The sequence below is a fragment of the Balearica regulorum genome, chromosome Z (genome assembly GCF_011004875.1).
Source record: "Balearica regulorum gibbericeps isolate bBalReg1 chromosome Z, bBalReg1.pri, whole genome shotgun sequence".
Lineage (NCBI taxonomy): Eukaryota > Metazoa > Chordata > Aves > Gruiformes > Gruidae > Balearica > Balearica regulorum.
The window spans coordinates 16,686,791-16,706,876 of NC_046220.1; the positions used below are offsets into that span (position 1 = coordinate 16,686,791).

Here is a 20,086-nt window from a genome sequence, read left to right on the forward strand (position 1 = left end):
CAGGAGCCATAAGCCTACAAAGCACTGCTCCTGTGCTTTTTAATACAAATGACAGCACTGAGCAACATTCATGTCATGTTCAGGAAAATTTCCACCTACGGGGCCTGATCCAGAAAGACCTGAAATGATCTCCTTGTAGTACAATCCACAGACACTTCTGACTGCTTTATACAACATCTTTAAGGCTAACATTTGCCATGATAGGTCTCAGCCCAGAAAACAAACCCATGCTTCTTCTGAATTCCTACAAAATGAGTGTTTTTCACATAATCAAGCACTTTAGATACCCTTTTCAGATGCACAAATTTCCACCTGAGATTTTAAGTGGTATCCTTCAGCTTGCACTTCTTGTCACATCATTTGGATCCCACCATGTGGGATCATCGATAGTCAAAGCCACAACACAGAGCCCAGCAGCTTACCATCTCCACCGCCACCCCCCAGTTCTCCTAACCGTGTCCCAAAGTCATGAGTCCAACACACAGAAAAAGTATCTGCCTGCCAGATCCTCAGCTTGGTGTCCTCAAGGGACATTCAGGGTTACTTGCCAGCATCAAATACATGAAAGTAAAAATCTTTTTGTTATAGAAAGGTGCAGGTGGCGTGGCACAAGTGTTTTTTAATGTGCATATGCAGTTAACCATGTTCTTGCTATGTGAATATGTCATCATTCAACAGACCCCATGAAATGGGGTCCTGGAGTCAGGGAGGACAGATGGAAACTGTATTTTTTAGTATGTGTTCCAGACGCAATATAAGAAGCGGTCCTGTGTCCTGATTTGCTTTATACAAGATGTAAAGGAGTCCCACAGAAGGGGTGGCTAGGACATGGACAGGGCTACTTGCAAGAAGGGAGGTTTCCTCCTCTTGTCATGGCAACTGAAGTCTTTTTCCCCCCACCATTTTATCTTACATAAACAACCCTTCCACCAAATATGCCTGACTAAACCATTACAGCAACCTAAATCACCTTTAATCAGACAGGCTGGAGATGGGTCTCCAACACTACCCTCAATACAGCTCTGCTTTTCCAGGCATCTATAGGAGTCCTGCTCCTACCACTCCCACACTGTTGTCCCACAGCAGGTAACAACCCCAAAAACAGAGATGGGAAGATTGGTGTTTCTTGTCTGGCTACACACAGTGTTATGGTATTACTCTCTGCAGCAAAACAGAACTTCATCTCTGCCTTCTGCGTATCAAATGTTCGGGCCTGTTATTAAGAGAGGAGAGTAGAAAGGAGCAAATACCATAATATTGTTAAGGTTGACTTCCTCAAGGTCAGGATCATTGCTTTGTATTCGTTTCAGAGTTTCCTCCACATCCGTTGAGTTTGGTTCCTCATCAGGAACTGGTTTGTACTGTGTGGGCTTAATCACACCTGCAAAGCAAGACATGTGAAACCAAAAGCACCCTGAGCAGCAGCATTATCTCTTCAGGTGCGTTACTCCTCTTCCAGAAGCAGCACTGGGAGTGGGAAGCACGACCTGACAAACAGATGCAAGATGAGAGACTGAACAAGCACTCGTCAGCTCCACCTGGGCTCACGTGCGTCCACGTGTTGGCCCGGCACTGGGGCCAACCAGCACAGGACAGCCGGTGCCTGCTGCTGCGTGCTCTCAGTGTCCAAAACTGGATGATGGAGGGCACACTGCCCGTGTGGGGCTGTTCCCTGGGCTCTGCTAGCTCCCAGACAGTGCCAGGACAGCGGCTGCGACTGCACTGGCTCACACAGGGCAAGGATGCACCAGAGACAGCCCCAGCAATCACAGGACGCTCTGACATTCACAGCTCCAACCTTCAGCCTAAAAATAATTTCCACTTTGACTCTGCTAGCAGCTTCAAAGCCAAACACCGCAGCCTGCTAACACTCCAAATCACTTACTGTTGAGCCCCTCTTTGTTCACGATGGTGCTGCTCCCCAGCGCTTCATAGTACTGCTGGTTACTCATCAAGGTGTGCATGCCAAGGATGGCTACAGAAAAAGAAAAGGAGAACACAGCTTGAATTATTGCAGGCTTCAAAGCCAGGAAAAGACGTGTACGTGCCGTGCTGCCCAGGACGGGGGTCTGTAGCATGTTACTTTTCCCTGTGCAAGCACAAACCAACATACAAAGGTGGGACCAAGCACTACAGCTGTCATAAATACACAACAGCGCTGAGCTGACTCCCTTGTTTATTACACTGTAGCATGATTCATAGGAGAAGAGGAACATCATCTTGCAGACAACAGAGAAAAAGCCAAGGCTTCCCAGTAGCCAACTTTATTCAGCATCACGCAAAAATAGCGAGGGGAAGACAATAAAACACACAAAAAAAATGCCCTTGGTAGGATTTAATTTAAGGGGTCCAGTCCAGCAGGAGCGTGCACATCCTCATCACCCTTGCTCACCTGGGCATGTGCTACACACTGCGACAGTCCAGTTTTTGAGATGAGCTGTGCCCCATGCAAAATCAAACTGACCCCTCAGGCAGCAACACACGAGGTGACTGTCATCCGAAGAATGGCAACATCATGTTCTTATTCAACAAGAAGCGGGGTAGGTGGTGGTGGTGGTGTGCTTTGAATTGATCTTTGTACGTTTGGAAGTTAACACTGTGAGAAGCTCAAGCTCTGCTGGCTTGGTCGTAATGCAGAAAGCGATGAAAATTCAAAGACTGTAAGAGCCCAAAAGCCAAACTTCTGCCAATTTGTGTATCATCTCAGGCTCACGACTGCAAAACCAATATGCAAATGCACATTGAAACATGCCCAGGGGAATCTGCTGACATTCTTGCCAGCTGCAAATGAGCAGTGGGAAGTCAATGGATTAGAAACATTTGGGCAAAGATTCTGTTTATAAAAATAACCCTGCTACTACTCGCAGAAAGTTCATGTTTGAAAATAAACTGGTCTTTAAATCAACTTTTTTTTTTAAGGAACTATATGACTTTCTAAAGAAAAATGCAGACACGTGAATACTTGTTAGAAACAGACACATTTGAATAAATCTTGACTTCTGGATGGGCACAGTGGTTAAAATAAATAAAGCACAAATCCCTCCCTAAAATTCAAGCACGCCACCACAAGGGCACTTTGCTTTCCCATGAGCTACTCCTCTTAGGCTTGGTTGGCACCAGTCCCTCACCATTTGCTTGGTGCTTTGGCCAAGAAGGGCTGGAAGTTGCAGAAGAAGGCTGTCCCTGAGGCCCATCACATGAATGGCATCTGTTATGGTCACAGCTCACCATGACTCCAGGTCTGGGTTGCATGGGCAGGACACCCTGCAGCAAACGGTGTCAATGAAAACCACCGTCCACTTCCCCACCTCCCGCGTGTGCACATCCCCAGGTTGGATTGCACACAGCCGAGCAGTCTCTCTCTCAAAGTCTGAGTGAGGTTGGGCACTTTGAGTTTGCTCGTTCATATTTTAACCGGCCCTTCTCTCTGCCACATACTCACAGCTGGAATTTTCAGGAGTGCAACACAGCTCGGAAAGGTAATTTACAGGCTCAGCATTTTGAGGACCCAGGCACACCCCAAACTCAGCTTTGACAACAAAATCTCTCCACCAGCTAGGACTGTGAATATCTAGACTGCAGACAAAGGGAAGGACCTGCTGTTATGACCATGCAGGGTTTTTTGGTGCTGGAGTTTGTGCAGGTAGACAAGAGGGACCCGCTGTTTGTCTGGTGCTTAATGTGTATTATCCAAAGGAACTTAAGCAGCACAAAGGCATCCCGTTTCTGCCTCCCTCAGCTGACCAAAGGCACGGGAGTCCTTCCAGGACTTACTGGGAGCCACCCACAAGAGCCATCCTGCTGGCCTTCCCAAGGTGGACCCAGTACACCATGGCTGACAACCAGCCCTGCTAAACAGGCAGGAGCTGTTTCACAGCCTTAGCAAACTTGGAAAAGCAACGCTGTCACTGTCAATATTGAGATTTCAGCACAGCTTGTATCACATCAGTTCTCCTGCTGCCACTTCAAGTGTATTCTCCCAACAATTGCAGAACAAGCTGCCCTGAACAGCATTTCTCTGTGCAAATTATTGCTGCACAGATCTGGAGCTTAGAAAGGCAGATTTTACAGGATAGAGCTTTATAGGACTCTAGGTGTGCAGTAAAAAAGCAAAACCCAAAGATACAATGCTTGGCCAGGGTACGTATTTTGGAAGCCTTAATGCAGAAACACATTTGTAAGCCAGCATATGACATTATTATGTATAAGATGTCTAGCTGCTGTGTTTTTTCTGAAGGCTATTGTACAGACTTTTGGCAAGGAGGATACTGCTAGGGAGTATGGAAGTCTGAAGGAGAAAGAACTGAAAGCAGCAGCCAGTAGCACTGAAATTCATTGACTGCTAGACCAGCAGGGACATATGAGCTTGGTAAAACACCAAGGGGGTGTTCATATGCTCCGTTGGCCAAGGCATATCCTATCCCAGTCACAAAGCTAAGTCCATGCTACTGGCTTCAGCAAGGTACCAATGTCGTCATCTCTTAAGTGGCAGAGCGATGAGGCTTGCAGGGGGTTGCCTCCATTCAGACAACGCTGCCTGAAAAGCAGCAATGGGACACTGCTTGAACTTACCTCGCATGGAGGTGTAAACCCCTCAGACGGGGACCGTGCCTGTCCTTGGTTTGCAGGGGGCTCGTTTAGCCTGGTGAAGAGCACGCTGTTGGAGCTTGAACAGCACCTGCAATCGCTCTGTCCCCCTCTCCAGCTTGCTATGCATTCCAACCTGCTTCTCAGTCGTTGTGAAGTACACCAACCTTTTACTGCATGATTCCCCCACCCCTGAGCTAACAGCGACAAAACCAACCAACCACACAAAACACAAGAAATCTGTAGCTTTAAAATGTGTTGGAAAAGCTCTTTAGCAAACAGCAGCCCTGAGCATCCATTGAAAGACTGCTCTACCCTGACAGCTCCTTTAATAGGTTGCACAAGAAATCCACATTCTCACTGGGCCTGCTTGACTGTTTCCTAGAGGTTTGCCTTGAAGAGATCTGTGTTCCTGAAGGTGACAGGCTGCAATTTGCAAGATTCAGAGGCAGAGACAGAAGAGATCAAACAGCACACTCTGTTCCCTTGATAAATCCTCCTTCTCCGCTTTGGTCCATGCTCCTGATGAAATCAGATGGGCTGAGAGTAACTTTAAATATACACTTCTTTTTTAACAAAGAAAGAAATCCTGTCAAAACTGACAGCATTCAGATAAACAGCGAAAAGCTCAATAGCTCATTTCTCAACAAAAGAACAAACAAAAAGAAACCTGTAGTTGAACAACCTGAACCCCCAATTCATGTGAAACTATTTTACCAGCAATGTCACAGAGCTCTGCATCAGAGGCATTAGCAAGGGCTTCCTCCAGTTCCGGCTCCAGAGTCACACTTTCCAAAACAGGATCCATCGGCTTCTGCTTGGGGATCCAAGCTTTTCCTATAAATGAACAGTGAGGTCACTCTCAGATAGCTATAGCACCTGTTTCACAACTAGCCGTGCAGATGCATTTCCGTGGGGTGAGATTTGCACAGTGGAAAGGACAGAGGGGGCAGAAGGACCTACAGAAAAATCAGAGGAGACACTGAATCCCTTCCCAGCTCGGTCTGAGTCCTGCTGTGATGTGAGCCAGGAGGCATCTTCCAGAGACCTCCAACCACGGAGCTGGACTCTTTCACCAGCGCAGAGGGCTCCATCTACAAAAGCCCAATAGTGCATTCAAACAGGGCGATGACTGTTCGATGCGCAGCATTCAGAAAGCCACACGCAGCCTGACCCTTCTTTGAAGGCTGCATAAAAGGGATGGAGATTTGCCAGCACTCACATGGACCAAGAGAGGCCAGTGGCCCAGATCCAGCACTGTGCAGGATCTGTCCTGCCACTGAGACAGCTCCTGCTGCTAAGTCCAAATGCATGGTGGCAGGGCAGATGGCATGTTAGTCAAAAGAGGATGGAAAGGAGGTGGTGGAGGGAGCCTGGCAGCAGGCAGGGATAGCAGTTGGTCATCCAGCGAGCACATGGGATGCAAGGAGGAGAGGGCTTAAGGCAGCTGGTATGGCTCAACATTGCTGCAGAGGACAGTAGGACAGGGGGGAAAGACACAGAGGGCATGCAGACACCTCCGTGCTCTATCTCCTGGGACAGCAACAAGCCAAGGAACAGACCTTCTCCCTGCAAGTCAGAGGTGCAAAGCAACAGGTACAGCTGGTAATGCAAAGCTGCCATCTCAGCTGCTCGCTTGTGGCCTTCTCCTAATGGGGGCTGCCCACATGAACAAGGGGCTGTGCAGTGGGTCATGCAGCTCCAGTCCAGCTCTGAATGCCATGGGCTCCACAGCACTCCCCCATCCCATTGCCCAGGATGGTCAGGCAAGCCAAGGCCCTTTGCTGGAGCCAGCTGTGTCCCAGGGAGGTGTGGGGCAGCAGACAGGGTTCGTGGCACTGCAGGGCTGCTCCCAGCTCCTGACGGCTCGCGGCACCCACAGGTGGGCAGATCTCTTTGTGGAGGCTGAACGGGTCAGGTCTGAGATGTCACAACAGGGCACCTACCTGTGACCACCCCCACCACCAAAGGAAAGAGAGAGGCTTGTGGTGTTTTAACACACCACAGCAGGGAACAGTCTCTCGGGTAAACCCAGGGCTGCTGCGGGATGGGAGGAGAAGGAGGAGAGATCCCAGAGCATTTCAGAGCAGTCCCCTCCCCTGAAATAGTCCAGGATCACCACAGAGAGACAGCGAGTGCAAAACTCTCGGCCTGGCATGCCAGCCAGGACTATTTTTGTCCCCCTCTGAAACCAGAGTCAGTGGCACCGAAGGGCAGAAACAAAGATCCTGCTGCTTAGGGATGTGCAGAAACAGAAGCAGCTAAATTTAGCCCCAAGGAAGAAGCAACTGCGCTTCGGGCTCCCCCGGTACGAAATGGAGGCTGCTATAAACAGCCTTTTGCAAAACAGCCCATCTCCTGCCTGCACGCCACCTCCCTGACAAAAAAGGTAGGAATCTGCCTCCTGGGACACAGCTGCTCTCGCAAAAATAGGCAGAGCGTCACGTGTGCCTGCATGGCTGAGCATCTTCTGGGCAGTCTGCAGCAAGTGTCTGGTCCCCTCAGCTCTGGCTTGGTGCAGAGACCCAGAACCGTTGTCCCACCGGACACATGGCTCGGCAAACTGTACACACCATCTGGTCAGTTCAGCAGGGAATACGAAAAAACAGGGCAAACTTAATTCTGCTGTCACACAGTGTAACTCCTTTTGACATCTCAGTGTCATTGAAACTCCTGGGTTTTATTTTTAGAAAGTTTCATATCTCAGTCATGCTTTATTACAAGTTTGAACTTTAAATTAAATGGTGCATGCAACACAGCATTATATATCATAATACAGCATGTATGCACACACCAACTCCTACCCCGTCGAGCAGCACAGCCAGGAGCGCACCTCCCATGGCAAACTAGTAAATTACCCTCTGAACTGCGAACGTGGTGATTTATTTCCAGCTCTGCCACAACTGTGAATATGTAATCTAACATCTCTGGCTCGCAGTCAATTTAAGTAGTGTCTTCACTCAACAGTGTGTTACAAGTGAAAATATGTTTAATGTGTTTGAGAACACATCAGATTGAAATATGATTATCTCAGACCAGAAGCTGAAGACTCAGAATGACTGAAATACCACCGTCTCCTGCGGAGCACTGCTATTACCTGCTGGGCTAGCCAGGCAGGTAGCCAACACTGGGCTGGGGTGTGTTTGAAGTTGCTAAATCGCACTTCCTGATAGCACTCAATTTACTTTTTTTCATTTACTCCTTTCAAGGAGAACTCTTTCTTTTTTTTTTTTTTTGCTAAAAATAGCACCTCAAGTTTTATTAAATAGACAGATTTAACACAAGCTCTTGTCAGAGAGGCACGTGGATCAGTAAGAAGGCAGCTTTGAGAAAGACCTCAATTGGGAAACATGCTCACATGCCCACATTTTCCTGCACTTCTTTTCTGACGTGGGGCAACCAGTAGTGTGAACAGCATACAACCAGATCGTCTCTTGCAGGGGAACCATGGTACAGAGGGAGACAAAACAGCAGAAGAAAGCTGCTGAGAAGCTCCTGGAACCCAGAGGCAAGGACCAACTGGACCTTGTCCCATGTCAGGTCATATTCAGAGTGCTAATGGGAGCAGGAAAGTCCATCAGATAATGAGACATGTCCCAGGAGAACAGGAAAAGATGCTGGAAGAAGAGGAAAGAGAAGAGGCAGAGCAAACGCCTTGCTCACAGGCACCAGGGCCACGCAGAGCGGGGGTGCAGCAGCCACAGCAGGGTATGGTGCAGGAAGACAGAAATACACAAGTTGCAGGAGAGGGGTAAACAAGCCTGGGGTTGCCAAGAGGTGACAAAGACTTGATGGAAACTGTTGGGATCATCACAGCTGAAGGCAGCTGTGGAGTTTCTCCATACCAAGATGAAGTTCAGCATGTAGGGATAGAGCATGAAAGGCAATGGTGGAAGACAGAGCACAGCCTGCAGAGCTCCCAGGAGGACAGGGCAAAGGACAAACAAGAGAGGACAGATAATGATGTCTTCCGCAGAGTTTGGTACAGCTGCGGTGGGATGGGCACAGAAAGAGGCTGCACAGTGGTACAGCTTCTACCCATCACTTAACAACATATCAGGTGGTACCCAAATCAGCAAGCGCATGGACCTCTTGGGCACATCCCAGTTTAGTAGCCAGCTTGGGCTGGGGCTAAACAGCAGAGATAGCGTCAAAATGAAGTCATGCTTAAGCAACACAGGTCAGATACAGCTCTTCTGCTGTGCACCCACTGTGCCTTCATTGTAACACACTCAGCGTGGCACGAAGGATGACCATACCTCTCTTTTCACCCGTGAAAGGAACCAAGTCTTCTCTGTCTTTAACGTCCTTTGCCTGCTTTTCTAGGTGGGCCATGAGTTCCTCCCTTTTGAACGGGCCAGTCGGTGGCTTTTGTGTCTGATCCCGCTGCCTGAGCCCCGCTGGCAGCAGTGCGTTCTAGGCACAGAGGTGAGAAACATGGGTTATCTCTGCAGGCCACAATCCCCATCCATCAAACGCTCTCCCCTCTCCACTTTCCTCATTGCACTGTCTTTCTTCCACATTGCTGGACAATTTGCTTCTCCTTGTGTCAAAGGAGACACCCATCCAACCCCACTGATTTCCACATCACCTAGGACACATGATGCTCCTTCCCCCCTCCAATTTCAAATGCTGGCTCCACTACAAGATCTCCACGCTGTGAGGTGGATGTTTCTCTATAACAGCAGCTCCAGCTCTTTCTCTGGGGGCTCTCATCCATCACCTCCTGCTCCTCCTAGCCTCTTCCCACACCCTCACCACTTCTGCTGCCTCCTCGCAACAGTTGCAGTGCCAGAACCCAGCTGCTCAGCTCAACCCATCTTCTCCACGCTGTATGTGTCTTTCCGAGTGCCCATGTGCCCCACGTGTCCCAACAAGAATCAGTTCAGGGAAATCCCATGGTCTTTCACTGATCAGACCAAAGAGTGGCGGTGGTCTCTTCTGCCTTGCATGATCCCTCACAAAACTACAGACAGAGTCTCGCAGAGAAGGTCACTCCATTGCAGAACAAAACCCCTGCGAACCTCAGCCCTTTTCCAAACTGCCTCCTTGTTATTCAGTCACATTAGCTACCATGGGAAGTTAGTTTGTGCCTGACACATACGGCACGTAAGCACCTGCTTATATTTAAATATAGAACAGCCTTAATGCAGTAAGTAAGACTATTCCCAGATTTGACACTAAGCATGTTCTTTAAAGCTTTGCTGGATACAAGTCAACATTTACTTTTTAAGACATCCAAGGTGATTTTGAACAACACACTGATTTTTCCATGCCTGCCTAATAAAAATAGTTCATTATAATTTAAATCTGTATCAGTGAAAAGCCTGGGAAGGAAAATGACTAATAGGAAACAATTAGACTTCAGCAACCTTGGAGGGCAACAGAGGAGAACTGTGCTAATGCACAAGCAGGGAGGCATAGGAAACAGCTTGCTTCCTCAGGGTTCATGCTGTGAGAGGTGACCATGCAATCTTCATGCTTCAACTCCTGCACTCAGGCTACACCTGTACTGACAGATGTTTGTGATTATTTTACCTTTCTGCATCTTTCACAGAATGCTGCCTGACTCTGTATCTTCCAAAGCAGCTGTAACCAGCCCATCAGCCCATACACTTAATCCTGGGAGCTAGCCTGCCACCCCTTAATTACTTTCCTGTGTTGCAATTAAAAATACTGATGATGCAATCTACACTGCCCATCATTTCCCCCAGAAACACTAACTGCACATTGCAGGAACAATTTCTCACTTGGCAGTGCCCAGCCTCATCATCTAACGTTGCCATAATGCAGAGACCTGCCAGCTGGCTCTGCACATCCCCTGCTAGGGCCACAGGACAATGTTGCCTCCAAAAAGCTTTCACTGCTTGGCACCAGCAGGCCCAGTGTTTGCACATGCACAGCTCCTGCTGATGTTGGGAGGTTGCTAAAATGCAATTGTCCCATTTTGCAGAACTCCAGGATTTGGATTTCTGCCCAAATGGAGGAAAATAGAGACCATTTGAAGTTTTTTATGAAAAAAAGAACCCAAACAACCCACAAAACCCAAAACATTCCCTCCAGGGTGGCCTGAGCAGAAGCAGAGATCCAGCTTCCACAGGTTTACTGCCCTGCAATAGCACTGTCTTACATTTGTGCTGCAAACCACAGCGTTCATCACACCGGAGCGTGCACACCAGGGCAAGGGAATATCATAGAAACAAAGTGCCACGTGTAGGCCGTGCTTTTGATTGCAAAACTGCTTCTGCTCATGTGTGGACAGTCTCTTCCATCCTTGCACTGAGTACAGGCTCTGCAAAGGATCCCACTTTTAAATACAGGTTACTAATGCAGCCCATTCCCCCACAACTACTGAGACCTACCACCTAGCAAATCTCACGTAAAAGTGACTTACATCTGGATCCAGCTCTTCCAGTTCATTCTCTAACTTCCTGAGCTCCTCCTCTGTCAGAGCTCCAAGGATCTTGTCTTCATCCAGGTCTCGGTATTTTTCCAGCTCCTTTCTGTAAGACATCTTACAGCACTCTCGTGAATCTCACTTTTATGCTGAAACAGGTCCTGAAATGAAAACAAGAAGTGTTAAAACTGAATACATGGAACATGACGCTGCAGCCCGGCTGGTTGAGGAATGCTGAATACCATGGAGTTGCAGAAGATTTATGCTTAAAGCACTGCTGGCTTCAAAGCCAGGCCAGATTGCTCAGGGCCCCTCCATCCATATCCTACATGCAAGTAACAGCCCATGGCCATGAGAGCGGCACAACTTCAGAAGCACATTGTTCCATCATGGACTTACAGGGCAGTACTGAGGAAGTACTTTCTACAGGACTCTGGCTAGAGATGCCTCTCTCCAAGCAACGCTAGATGTTAACCAAGTGTCCTAGGCACTTATTTCCATGAAGGACAATAAACCACAAATGATAAAGTCTGCAGCTCTCATGCCCTTATGAGCCCCCAGGAACATCTCCCTGCACATGGCACTCCAGATAATGTTTTCACCAGGTGAGGAAACAGATTTGTAGCATCACCAAGCACTTCGATGCCCAGCAAACCTCCACGAGGCTACAGGGCACGGCACTCCTTCCTGTGTTTTAAAGCTACAAGGAGATCAGGAAGTATTATCCACTCATGTTCAGGAGGCTGCCAGTTAAACGTGCTGTTTGGTGACCCACCTTCCCTGAGACAACACGTGTTTGCACTGCTGCAAGCTAAGCAGCTGATCTGAGCGTTACTGCACGCCTAAACCAACCCTTCAAGAAGAGAAGTGGGAGTAACGTACTAAATGACCTATCTGGATAATCCCTACTGACCCAGGGTTTGTCCCACATCTCCTGATATAAAATGCCATACACAACCACATGCACATAACTGGACCTCTGCCAGCTCTAAAAGACTGTAGTAGACCTTCTACGAAGGTCAGCTTGTTTAAAATATGCAGGTGGGTTAAAAATATGCTCACTACAACACACAAGAGTGTAATCCAACTCTGCTTTTTTGCTGAAAGTTTCCTTCTGTTCCACACACTGTCTGTATGTTTACATTTTTTTTGGCTTGATTTTTGTGGAGAATATTGAACTCTAGATAATTTAAAGTGACTTTTCCTACAGTTTAAAATAAGTTTTGCTACTCTGTCTCTTTTCAGCTTCTGTGGAGCATCAGAGCCCTACTCCGAGTCACATCTCTGCAGCTTTGCTCATCCTCACAGGGCAGATCATGCTCTTACAATCGCTCTTCATTACTGGAGAAGTCTCTTCATACAACTTACGACACAGCTGCTGTTCCAGATAGGAAAATTATCTTTAGCTTGGCCACAAAAGGGCACATTAACACACACATGGCTCGATAGCAAGCCCTTAAATTTAGAGCCGTCATCTGGTCAGACGTTCAGTTTCCCACTGGTGTGATGGCAATTCCTTCATCACTCGCATTCCTGCCACTCGCCACTTCGGAGGTGGAGTGCCGGGAGACAGTACCTCCTCGATGGGAGGAACAGCCCCCCCAGGCTCCCACAGCAGGGAGCTGAGTGGATGAAAACCAGCTTTTCACCATGATGGTTTGTTCTGCGCAGCAACAGTCAACCTGCGGGCACCAGGAGGATGAAGGAGGTAGCAGTGGCTATGGGGGCCGGTGGGTTTGGCTAAGTGAGGCGGTGGGGACCCCAGCACTCCTGTGCTTTACCAATCCCCTGCAGCAGGCAGTGCAAGGCACCTTGAGCTGTGAGATCGATGGGCTGCAGCCACACAACCGTGCACCGGTCAGGCTATGAGCCTGCTCAGCCCCAGCAAGGCTGCCATTCTGGTCAGTGTAGAAAAAAGCAGAGCCTTTGTTACAATTACTCATAGAATCATAGAATGGTTTGGGTTGGAAGGGACCTTAAAGATCATCTAGTTCCAACCCCCCTGCCTCGGGCAGGGACACCCTCCACCAGACCACGCTGCCCAAAGCCTAATCCAACCTGGCCTTTAACACTGCCAGGGAGGGGCCATCCACAACCTCTCTGGGCAACCCGTGCCAGTGCCTCACCACTCTAACACTAAAGAATGAACACACACTTGTTAGAGCAATTATTATTACTCTGATGCAGAAGATCCTAGAAAAGCAGCCTGAACCTGGACCTGGAGATACACTGTGCCACCGCAACCTTAGTTTGAAGTGCATGAACCATGACTAGTCTTTATTTCAGATTCAATTTTTAGTTTTGACTATTCTGCTGTGAAAGGAGCTGGAGCTAAGACCAGGCAGGAAGGCAGAGAATAACCCACCCCATGGTGCTAAATTCACTGTAACAGCTTAAAATACCCACACCTGCCACGCACATGGCAATCTCCATCTTGGGATGACTACTCCCAGAGGCAGCCACAGCCCCTTCCTAGCAATCAGGGGTAGCGGCTTGGCTGGGACCAGAGCGCAGGCTCCGCAGGGCTGACCTTGTCGCCTCCCACCAGAAGGACGGAGACTGTCAGCACTGAGAGGCGAAAGACAGGACAGACGTCGGGTGTCAGCGCACACAGGCAATGCTTCTGGAAAGCACTCCAGGTTTCAAAGCATCTTGCAGTGATATGAAGCCACGGCTGCATATAGCAAAGGCCTTGAGGGTTGAGGACAGGTGCAGAGCCTGCTGAAACACAGCTGAAATCCCCGTGGGGAGAATTCTGTTTGCTGCGTATCCCAAGCAGAGCTGCCGGGAGGGGACAGTGCCTTCACAGCCTCGCGGTGCAGCCGGATGGTGCCAATGACTTGCGCAGCTCCCACAGAGAGTGCATTGGGAGGGCAAACCGTGCCCGTGGCAGCAGGATGTGTGGTACCGCTCTCTGGCCCGCCAAACAAGCTGTGCAGGTTTAGCATCGCATCCTCCAGCACAGCCTCCAGGACCAGTACACGTTCACTGGCTCTCCCTTATCTCCACATCCCAGGCCTCTTCTACCCTATCTTGCTAATGAATGCTGGGAGAAAAAGCCGATAGCTGGTCTGCTGTAAATGGCAAGAGGGTTGCCAAAAAAAAGAAAGCAAGTAAATTCTGCCCAAGCATTGTTGTTTTCATCTATACAACGTGCAGAAACACCCACCTCCACAAACAGCTCTCCCTGACCCATGCTAGGGTTCAAGCATGGTTTAACACAGGTCCACACACACACACCTGCACTCCAAAAAAATTACAAGATCCTCCAACACAACTGCAATTATTATAGTAAAATTTTAAACCACATACTTCTGGACATTCAGGAAAGAGTTAACTCTAATTCACCACAAATCTGCTCCATCAAATCTATTTTCAATGCCTTCCTAAGATGACAGCTTTGATTTCTTCCTATTTGTCATTAATCTACCAAGACACTTTTCATTCAATCAACAAAGGAAGCATCACAACAAAATACGTACGTAATATACAGAAGCTGCACAGGTCTGACAACTTTAAGTCCTCAAAAAATCGAAATTCATATTGACTACCAAGATAGCAAGATATTAGGTCTCATTGTCCAAATATTCATCAGACACATTAGAAGACAGCCCAAACACTTGCGCTTGGTAAGTCCGAAGAGGATACTAGTTGATATGGATGAAGACCAATAAAAAGGTTCAAGGAGAAAAATGAAATCAGATGGGGGATGCATGTACACCATAGGTCATCTACAGGGAAGACTGTTCCTATCACTAACACAGGAAAACAAAACAACAACAAAAAAGGCAACATTTGTGATTATGAGGGGGAGAGAATAGTTTCTTTCTGAAAACCACTGAACAAGCAAATGGATGCTGAAGAACAAGCGAAAGTGAAAAGCATCCTGTATGACACTGGAAATACTCCCCTCACTGCTCTGCACCAGCACGGCCCCACTGCAGCACTGTGCCCCTTCTGGGGCACTGAAATCCAAGAACAGCGCTGACCCCCACACAGGGAACCAGCCGAGACTCGGGGAAGGTGGCCCATGTGGGACCACTGTGTCCCGTCCGTGGCGGAGAGCAGGCACGGGGACGTGGTTGTGCTCCTCAGGTGGGCGAGCAGGGAGGGCGGGAGCAGGGCAGCAATGGGCTCAGGCTGCAACAGGCTGCTTGGGGAAGGCTGCAGAGCAGCACAGGTACTGCCAAGTCGGAGGATCTGCAGGATCTCAATGCTCTGACAACCCCAGGAAAAAAGAACAAAGGAGAAAGCAGAACTAGGTAAAGCAACAGAAACAGCAACGAGCAAGCCAAATTCCAAGAAAACACAAAAATGTCATAGAGAAAACAGAGACTGATTTCCCCCGGGTGCTGCGTAACGCGGCGTGACGGCAGTCTTGCGCATGCTCGTGCTGGGAAGCCCAGCCTTTAGCTGCACAGACTCCCATGTGCACTAGCATGCTAACAGCAGGAAATTACAAACACCCTTTTCTCTTCATATGTACACGGCGAGGAAGCGCAACTAACCTCAGCAAAGATACAGGGCTTTTCGGTGATAAATTCTGTTATCAGCCCAATCCGACCCCGATTTCAGTGTTTCGCAGCAGGATGCAGCACAGGGCTGTCAATTCCACAGCCACAGGGACTGCAGCACGTGGGAGGGTTCGGTGCATCCCGAGTCACCAGCTACACCGAGTCGCCAGCAAAAGGCAGCGACCGATGGGAGCCACAGCTGAAGAAATGAACATCCCCTGCACCAGGCAACCCTCAAATCTACTGGGAAACTTTTTCAGTGCTTTGAAATAAGAAAGCAGACCAAGGGCTTAGTTTCTGAGATAAGCAGGCGGCCAACAAATATCACCAGATATCAATCATTCTTGGAAAAACTGTCAAGTTTGAAGGCAGAAGGCTATGCGGGATGAAAGGTGGTTTCAAGCAGCACTGGAGGCAGGAGTTAACCTCGTGAGGGCTCAAGAACAGTTCCTATTGGACTCATGCAGGGTTTTGATTTATGAGATTTTTTTCACAGGTTAAGCATAAACGTGAATCAAAGTTCAGAGCTATTATTTTTACAGTATAAAAATAATAAACCAATGTCAACCAACCTATCTGTAGTTGCTACAATTTCTTTTTTCTTTTCTTTGACCTGTAGCGTAACTTTAAAGATAAACGCCAGGGCTTTTTTTGAGAAACTATATATACCTGAAGTGACCATTTCCTACAAACTCAAGAGAAATTAAGTACTTTCTATGTATACACTTACACCTCAGTGAATCACCCAGGGGTAAATCCAAGATGCATGCCATGCAGACGAGAGGAACAAGCCTCTCAGGCTGAGAGAGTTGGGGTTTTTCAGCCTGGAAAAGAGAAGGCTCTAGGGAGATCTAATTCCTACCTAAAGGGGCCTACGACAAAACCAGAGAGGGACTGTTTACAAGGACATGGAGTGAGACGGCAAGGGGTAATGGGTTTAAACAAAAAGAAGGTCGATTTAGATTACATATCAGGAAGAAATTCTTTACTGTGAGGGTGGTGAGGCACTGGCACAGGTTGCCCAGAGAGGTTGTGGATGCCCCCTCCCTGGAAGTGTTCAGGGCCAGGCTGGATGGGGCTTTGGGCAACGTGGTCTAGTGGAGGGTGTCCCTGCCCATGGCAGGGGGGTTGGAACTAGATGGTCTTTGAGGTCCCTTCCAACCCAAATCATTCTAGGATTCTATGAAATCAGCTTCAGTTAGTTTTCTAAATGAAGACTGTATTTTTACATGGCTTCTCAGTCCTCTGATAAACCTTAAATCCACTGGCTAACTCTAATGAAATCTCATACAGGACTCAAACCCTGATGTCGTTAAGCTGGACATGCGTACAAAGGGTCTGTCAGCACATGTGTAACCTGGAAGAAGCTTAGGCATCTCCTTCAGCTGACCATCAGGGAATGAAGGAGGGAGCTGGGGTGTTTGCAGAGAGGTCTAGAGGAAGGGGGGATACCAGAGGCATTTGGATAAGGGGAAGCCATTACACACAGTAGAGCTGAGGCAGACACAGTGGGGAAAGTAGGGATGAAGGACATCTATCCACCAAAATTGGAGTCTCTGCTGGTCCTGCAGCTCATGGGACAGCTCGTGAACCCTGGGCTTGGATCCCAGCATACCTGGGTGCTGGTGCGCAAGAGCCTGACTCCACAGCCACCCTGCTGTTTGAGTCACTGAACACCCCAACATCACCAGTTCCCAGGAGTTTCAAGACGGGACCAACAAATTTAAGCTAGATTCAGCAACAGAGGGAAAGATGCACATCAGCTCTTTCTGAGACCACATCTAAAAATGTGAGTCTATGCAAATTTTACAAAACCCAGTAGCAAAGCAGAGCCACGTCCCCAGTGTCATCACACAGCCTTATGCATCCAAAGTCTTGACCACTGGGTGCCTCCTGTCACTAGTTATCCTGGTCACAAGAGAGTCAAAGGCAGGTGTGCTGGAACAGGAATGCTCTCCTCCCAGTGCACAGATACAAATGTCACACCTGGAGCCAGTGGTCCCTTCTCTGACAGACAAAACCAGAGCCCAGCAGTGGCCTTGCAGGTCACTGTAGATGTTTAGATAAACATGTAAAGCCAGTCCTTGCAAGGGAATGGTCTCCTGCATGTTTTTTGTAGATTCTGTTTTAGGCTGATCTCATTTTCTCAGCCAGAGAGGAAAGCACCTTTTTAACAAGACACAAACACAAACCCAGGCTACAGCATAAAGTGCTGTTGGTCTGCTGGGGTTCTGCATCACCACCTTGAATGTACAAGATGCTAAAACATCTTGTTAAAACTACAAGAGATTTCCTACAGACTGTGCACGGGTCAGGCAGTCCAAGCTGCACTAGAAAGCATCTAGCCAGGAGGTCCACAGAGGTGTGTATTCCTCTCTGCTTAGCACCACTGAGGCTGCAGCTGGATGCTGCATCCAGTTTGATGTCCCTTGGTAGAACACAAGTCTTCACAAGTTGAAGAGACTCCAGTGCCAAGGCCTTCAGGATGGGCAGGAGGCTAGGACACAGAAGATGTGAGGAGAAGCAGAGGGAACTGGACTTCTTCAGCCAGGAAAGGGAAAGGCTGCAGTGCGATTTAATTGCAGTCAGTCACCCGCTCCCTAAAGGGAAAGGATTTCTAGAGAAGACACAACCAGGTTTTACTCAGAGGTGCACAGGGGAAGGACAAGGGGCAATGGGAACAAGTTATGGCAAGAGAACGTCTAACTGGACATCAGGGAAAAACTCCTTGCTGCAACAGTGGTGCAGCCCTTGGACAGGGACCAGAAAGGTGGTGGGATCTCTATCCTTGAATATTTGATGCTCAACTGGACAATGCCCTGAGCAACCTGACCTAGCTCTGGGGCTGGACGTGCTCAGACGAGGACACTGGACTGCAAACTTCCAGAGGTCCTTTCCCATCTAAACTTTCTGTGACAAGGTCTCAGAAGAATGTGCTGGCTGTCCAACTGGCCAGGTTCCTCCTCTGAATGCCAGGTTACACAGGATGGGAACTGGGCTCCAAGTTGATCCCCTGCATTTCACAAAAACTTCTTGTTTTCTCACTTATTTTATACAGATGAAGCAAAGTCCTCACTGAATTCAAGTCTGAATTCTGATTGTGGTTCAACACAAGGGGGTTTAGCTGCCTTCCCCTGAAACAAACTGTCCAAGCCACCATGAACTCAGACATGGCTGAAGGTCACCTTGGCTAAGTAAGTCCCTTGCTTCTGCAGCATGGGAGTGAGTCACTCAGCCTCCCAGAGACCATCATAGTATTTGCTTTGCAGCTTTTTCAAGCTGAGAAGCCCTTGCGCAGCTTGCAGAGTACCTAAGCATCATCTTGAATGATTCTCAATAAAACAGACCATACAAGTTTTGTCCCCAGCCCCTGCTCAGCAAGCAGTGCCCACCAGGCGCATCTTCATCCCTTAGCCTTTCCACAGCAGAGCTGGGCAGTGCCAGCACATTCATGCCCTGGGTGAGAAGGGTGAGAAAAGAGAGGGGATGCTCCAGACAGTGAGAAGCTCTGTCGTGTCAGATGCAGAAAGCAGAGCTCAGTACACATCCTTACTGCTCCAAGGCAAGGCAGCCATCAACTAGAAAGACTCTCAGTCTCCCTGCAATAAGTTCATGCTTAATGAAATCTGATGGGGAATCAGCTGTCCCTTCAGGAAGTTCAGACTTCTCCAAGGAAGATGTGGATTTCCTCTGCTTTGATAAAAACCTCACAGCCAGTGGCCATTAACCTAAGACTCACTGAAATTCATGTTCACCTTAGTAAAACATTTGAAAAGAAACATCTGGAAGGAGGCATTTTGGATCTATCAAGCACACCGTAACTTCTGCCTCTCTAAATGACATGCCAGCCATGCAAAACACATAATGCTATCTGAAGTTATCATCACCACCCAGAAACCTACAGCAATGAAGTTAAATACACCATAGACAACACTTACTGATGACAATGCTTCATTCCCATGGGAATCCCCATGCTGGAGCTGGCATTCCCATCCTTGCACTTGACAGCTCCACAGCAAATGGCTTGTTGTCCGAGGTCATGCATGCACTAGGGAAAGCTCTTTGTGCTCAACCAAAATGACCACTCCATCTACTGGTGCTGAAGAAAGTCTTACACTGTTGCACTTTCCTGGACCTTCCTCTCTCCTTGTGTGCCAGGAGATGCAGCTCATCCAGATCCTAACCCGATACTCAGAAACTGCCTGTACCTCCTGGCCCTCCTTTCCTCAACATTCCTGGAGCCTACGAGGCACACAACCCAATACTGGCTCTTACCAAGTGATCTTTCTTATCAGGGCCATCCAGCAAATAGCCTGGATGTTTAGTGACCAGGCAACATGTCATAGGGTCAAACTCTGTCAAAGTCCAAATACAAACCAGCTCAGCTGTACCTCCCCTTTCCATATTTTTAAGGTGCACACTTGTAAACACAGTTACTTGTTCTCCTATTTGGGGTGAAGTTTTCTCATGCACCTGGCATGTACTTAATTGCTTAATTGCTAATCGCTATGAAAAGCACATGGGCACACTTCAGTCATTAGTGACACTGTGCACTCAGTTCCTCGCTCTGTAACTCAAACCTTTCCAC

General features: G+C 48.3%; 1 protein-coding gene across 5 annotated transcripts in view; it reads right to left on the minus strand.

The window, feature by feature from the left end:
* The window catches only part of TMOD1 (tropomodulin 1), a 30,225-nt gene that overhangs the window by 6,931 nt on the left and 3,208 nt on the right, over positions 1 to 20,086 (minus strand). For all 5 annotated transcript variants that reach the window (XM_075740082.1, XM_075740081.1, XM_075740084.1 and 2 more), the window contains exons 2-6: positions 10,982 to 11,145; positions 8,847 to 9,003; positions 5,305 to 5,424; positions 1,886 to 1,975; positions 1,251 to 1,381 (exon numbers count right to left, since the gene is read on the minus strand). In XM_075740082.1, the coding sequence (XP_075596197.1) occupies positions 1,251 to 1,381; positions 1,886 to 1,975; positions 5,305 to 5,424; positions 8,847 to 9,003; positions 10,982 to 11,101 (618 nt within the window). In that variant the 5' untranslated portion in view covers positions 11,102 to 11,145. The remainder of the gene's footprint in view (positions 1 to 1,250; positions 1,382 to 1,885; positions 1,976 to 5,304; positions 5,425 to 8,846; positions 9,004 to 10,981; positions 11,146 to 20,086) is intronic.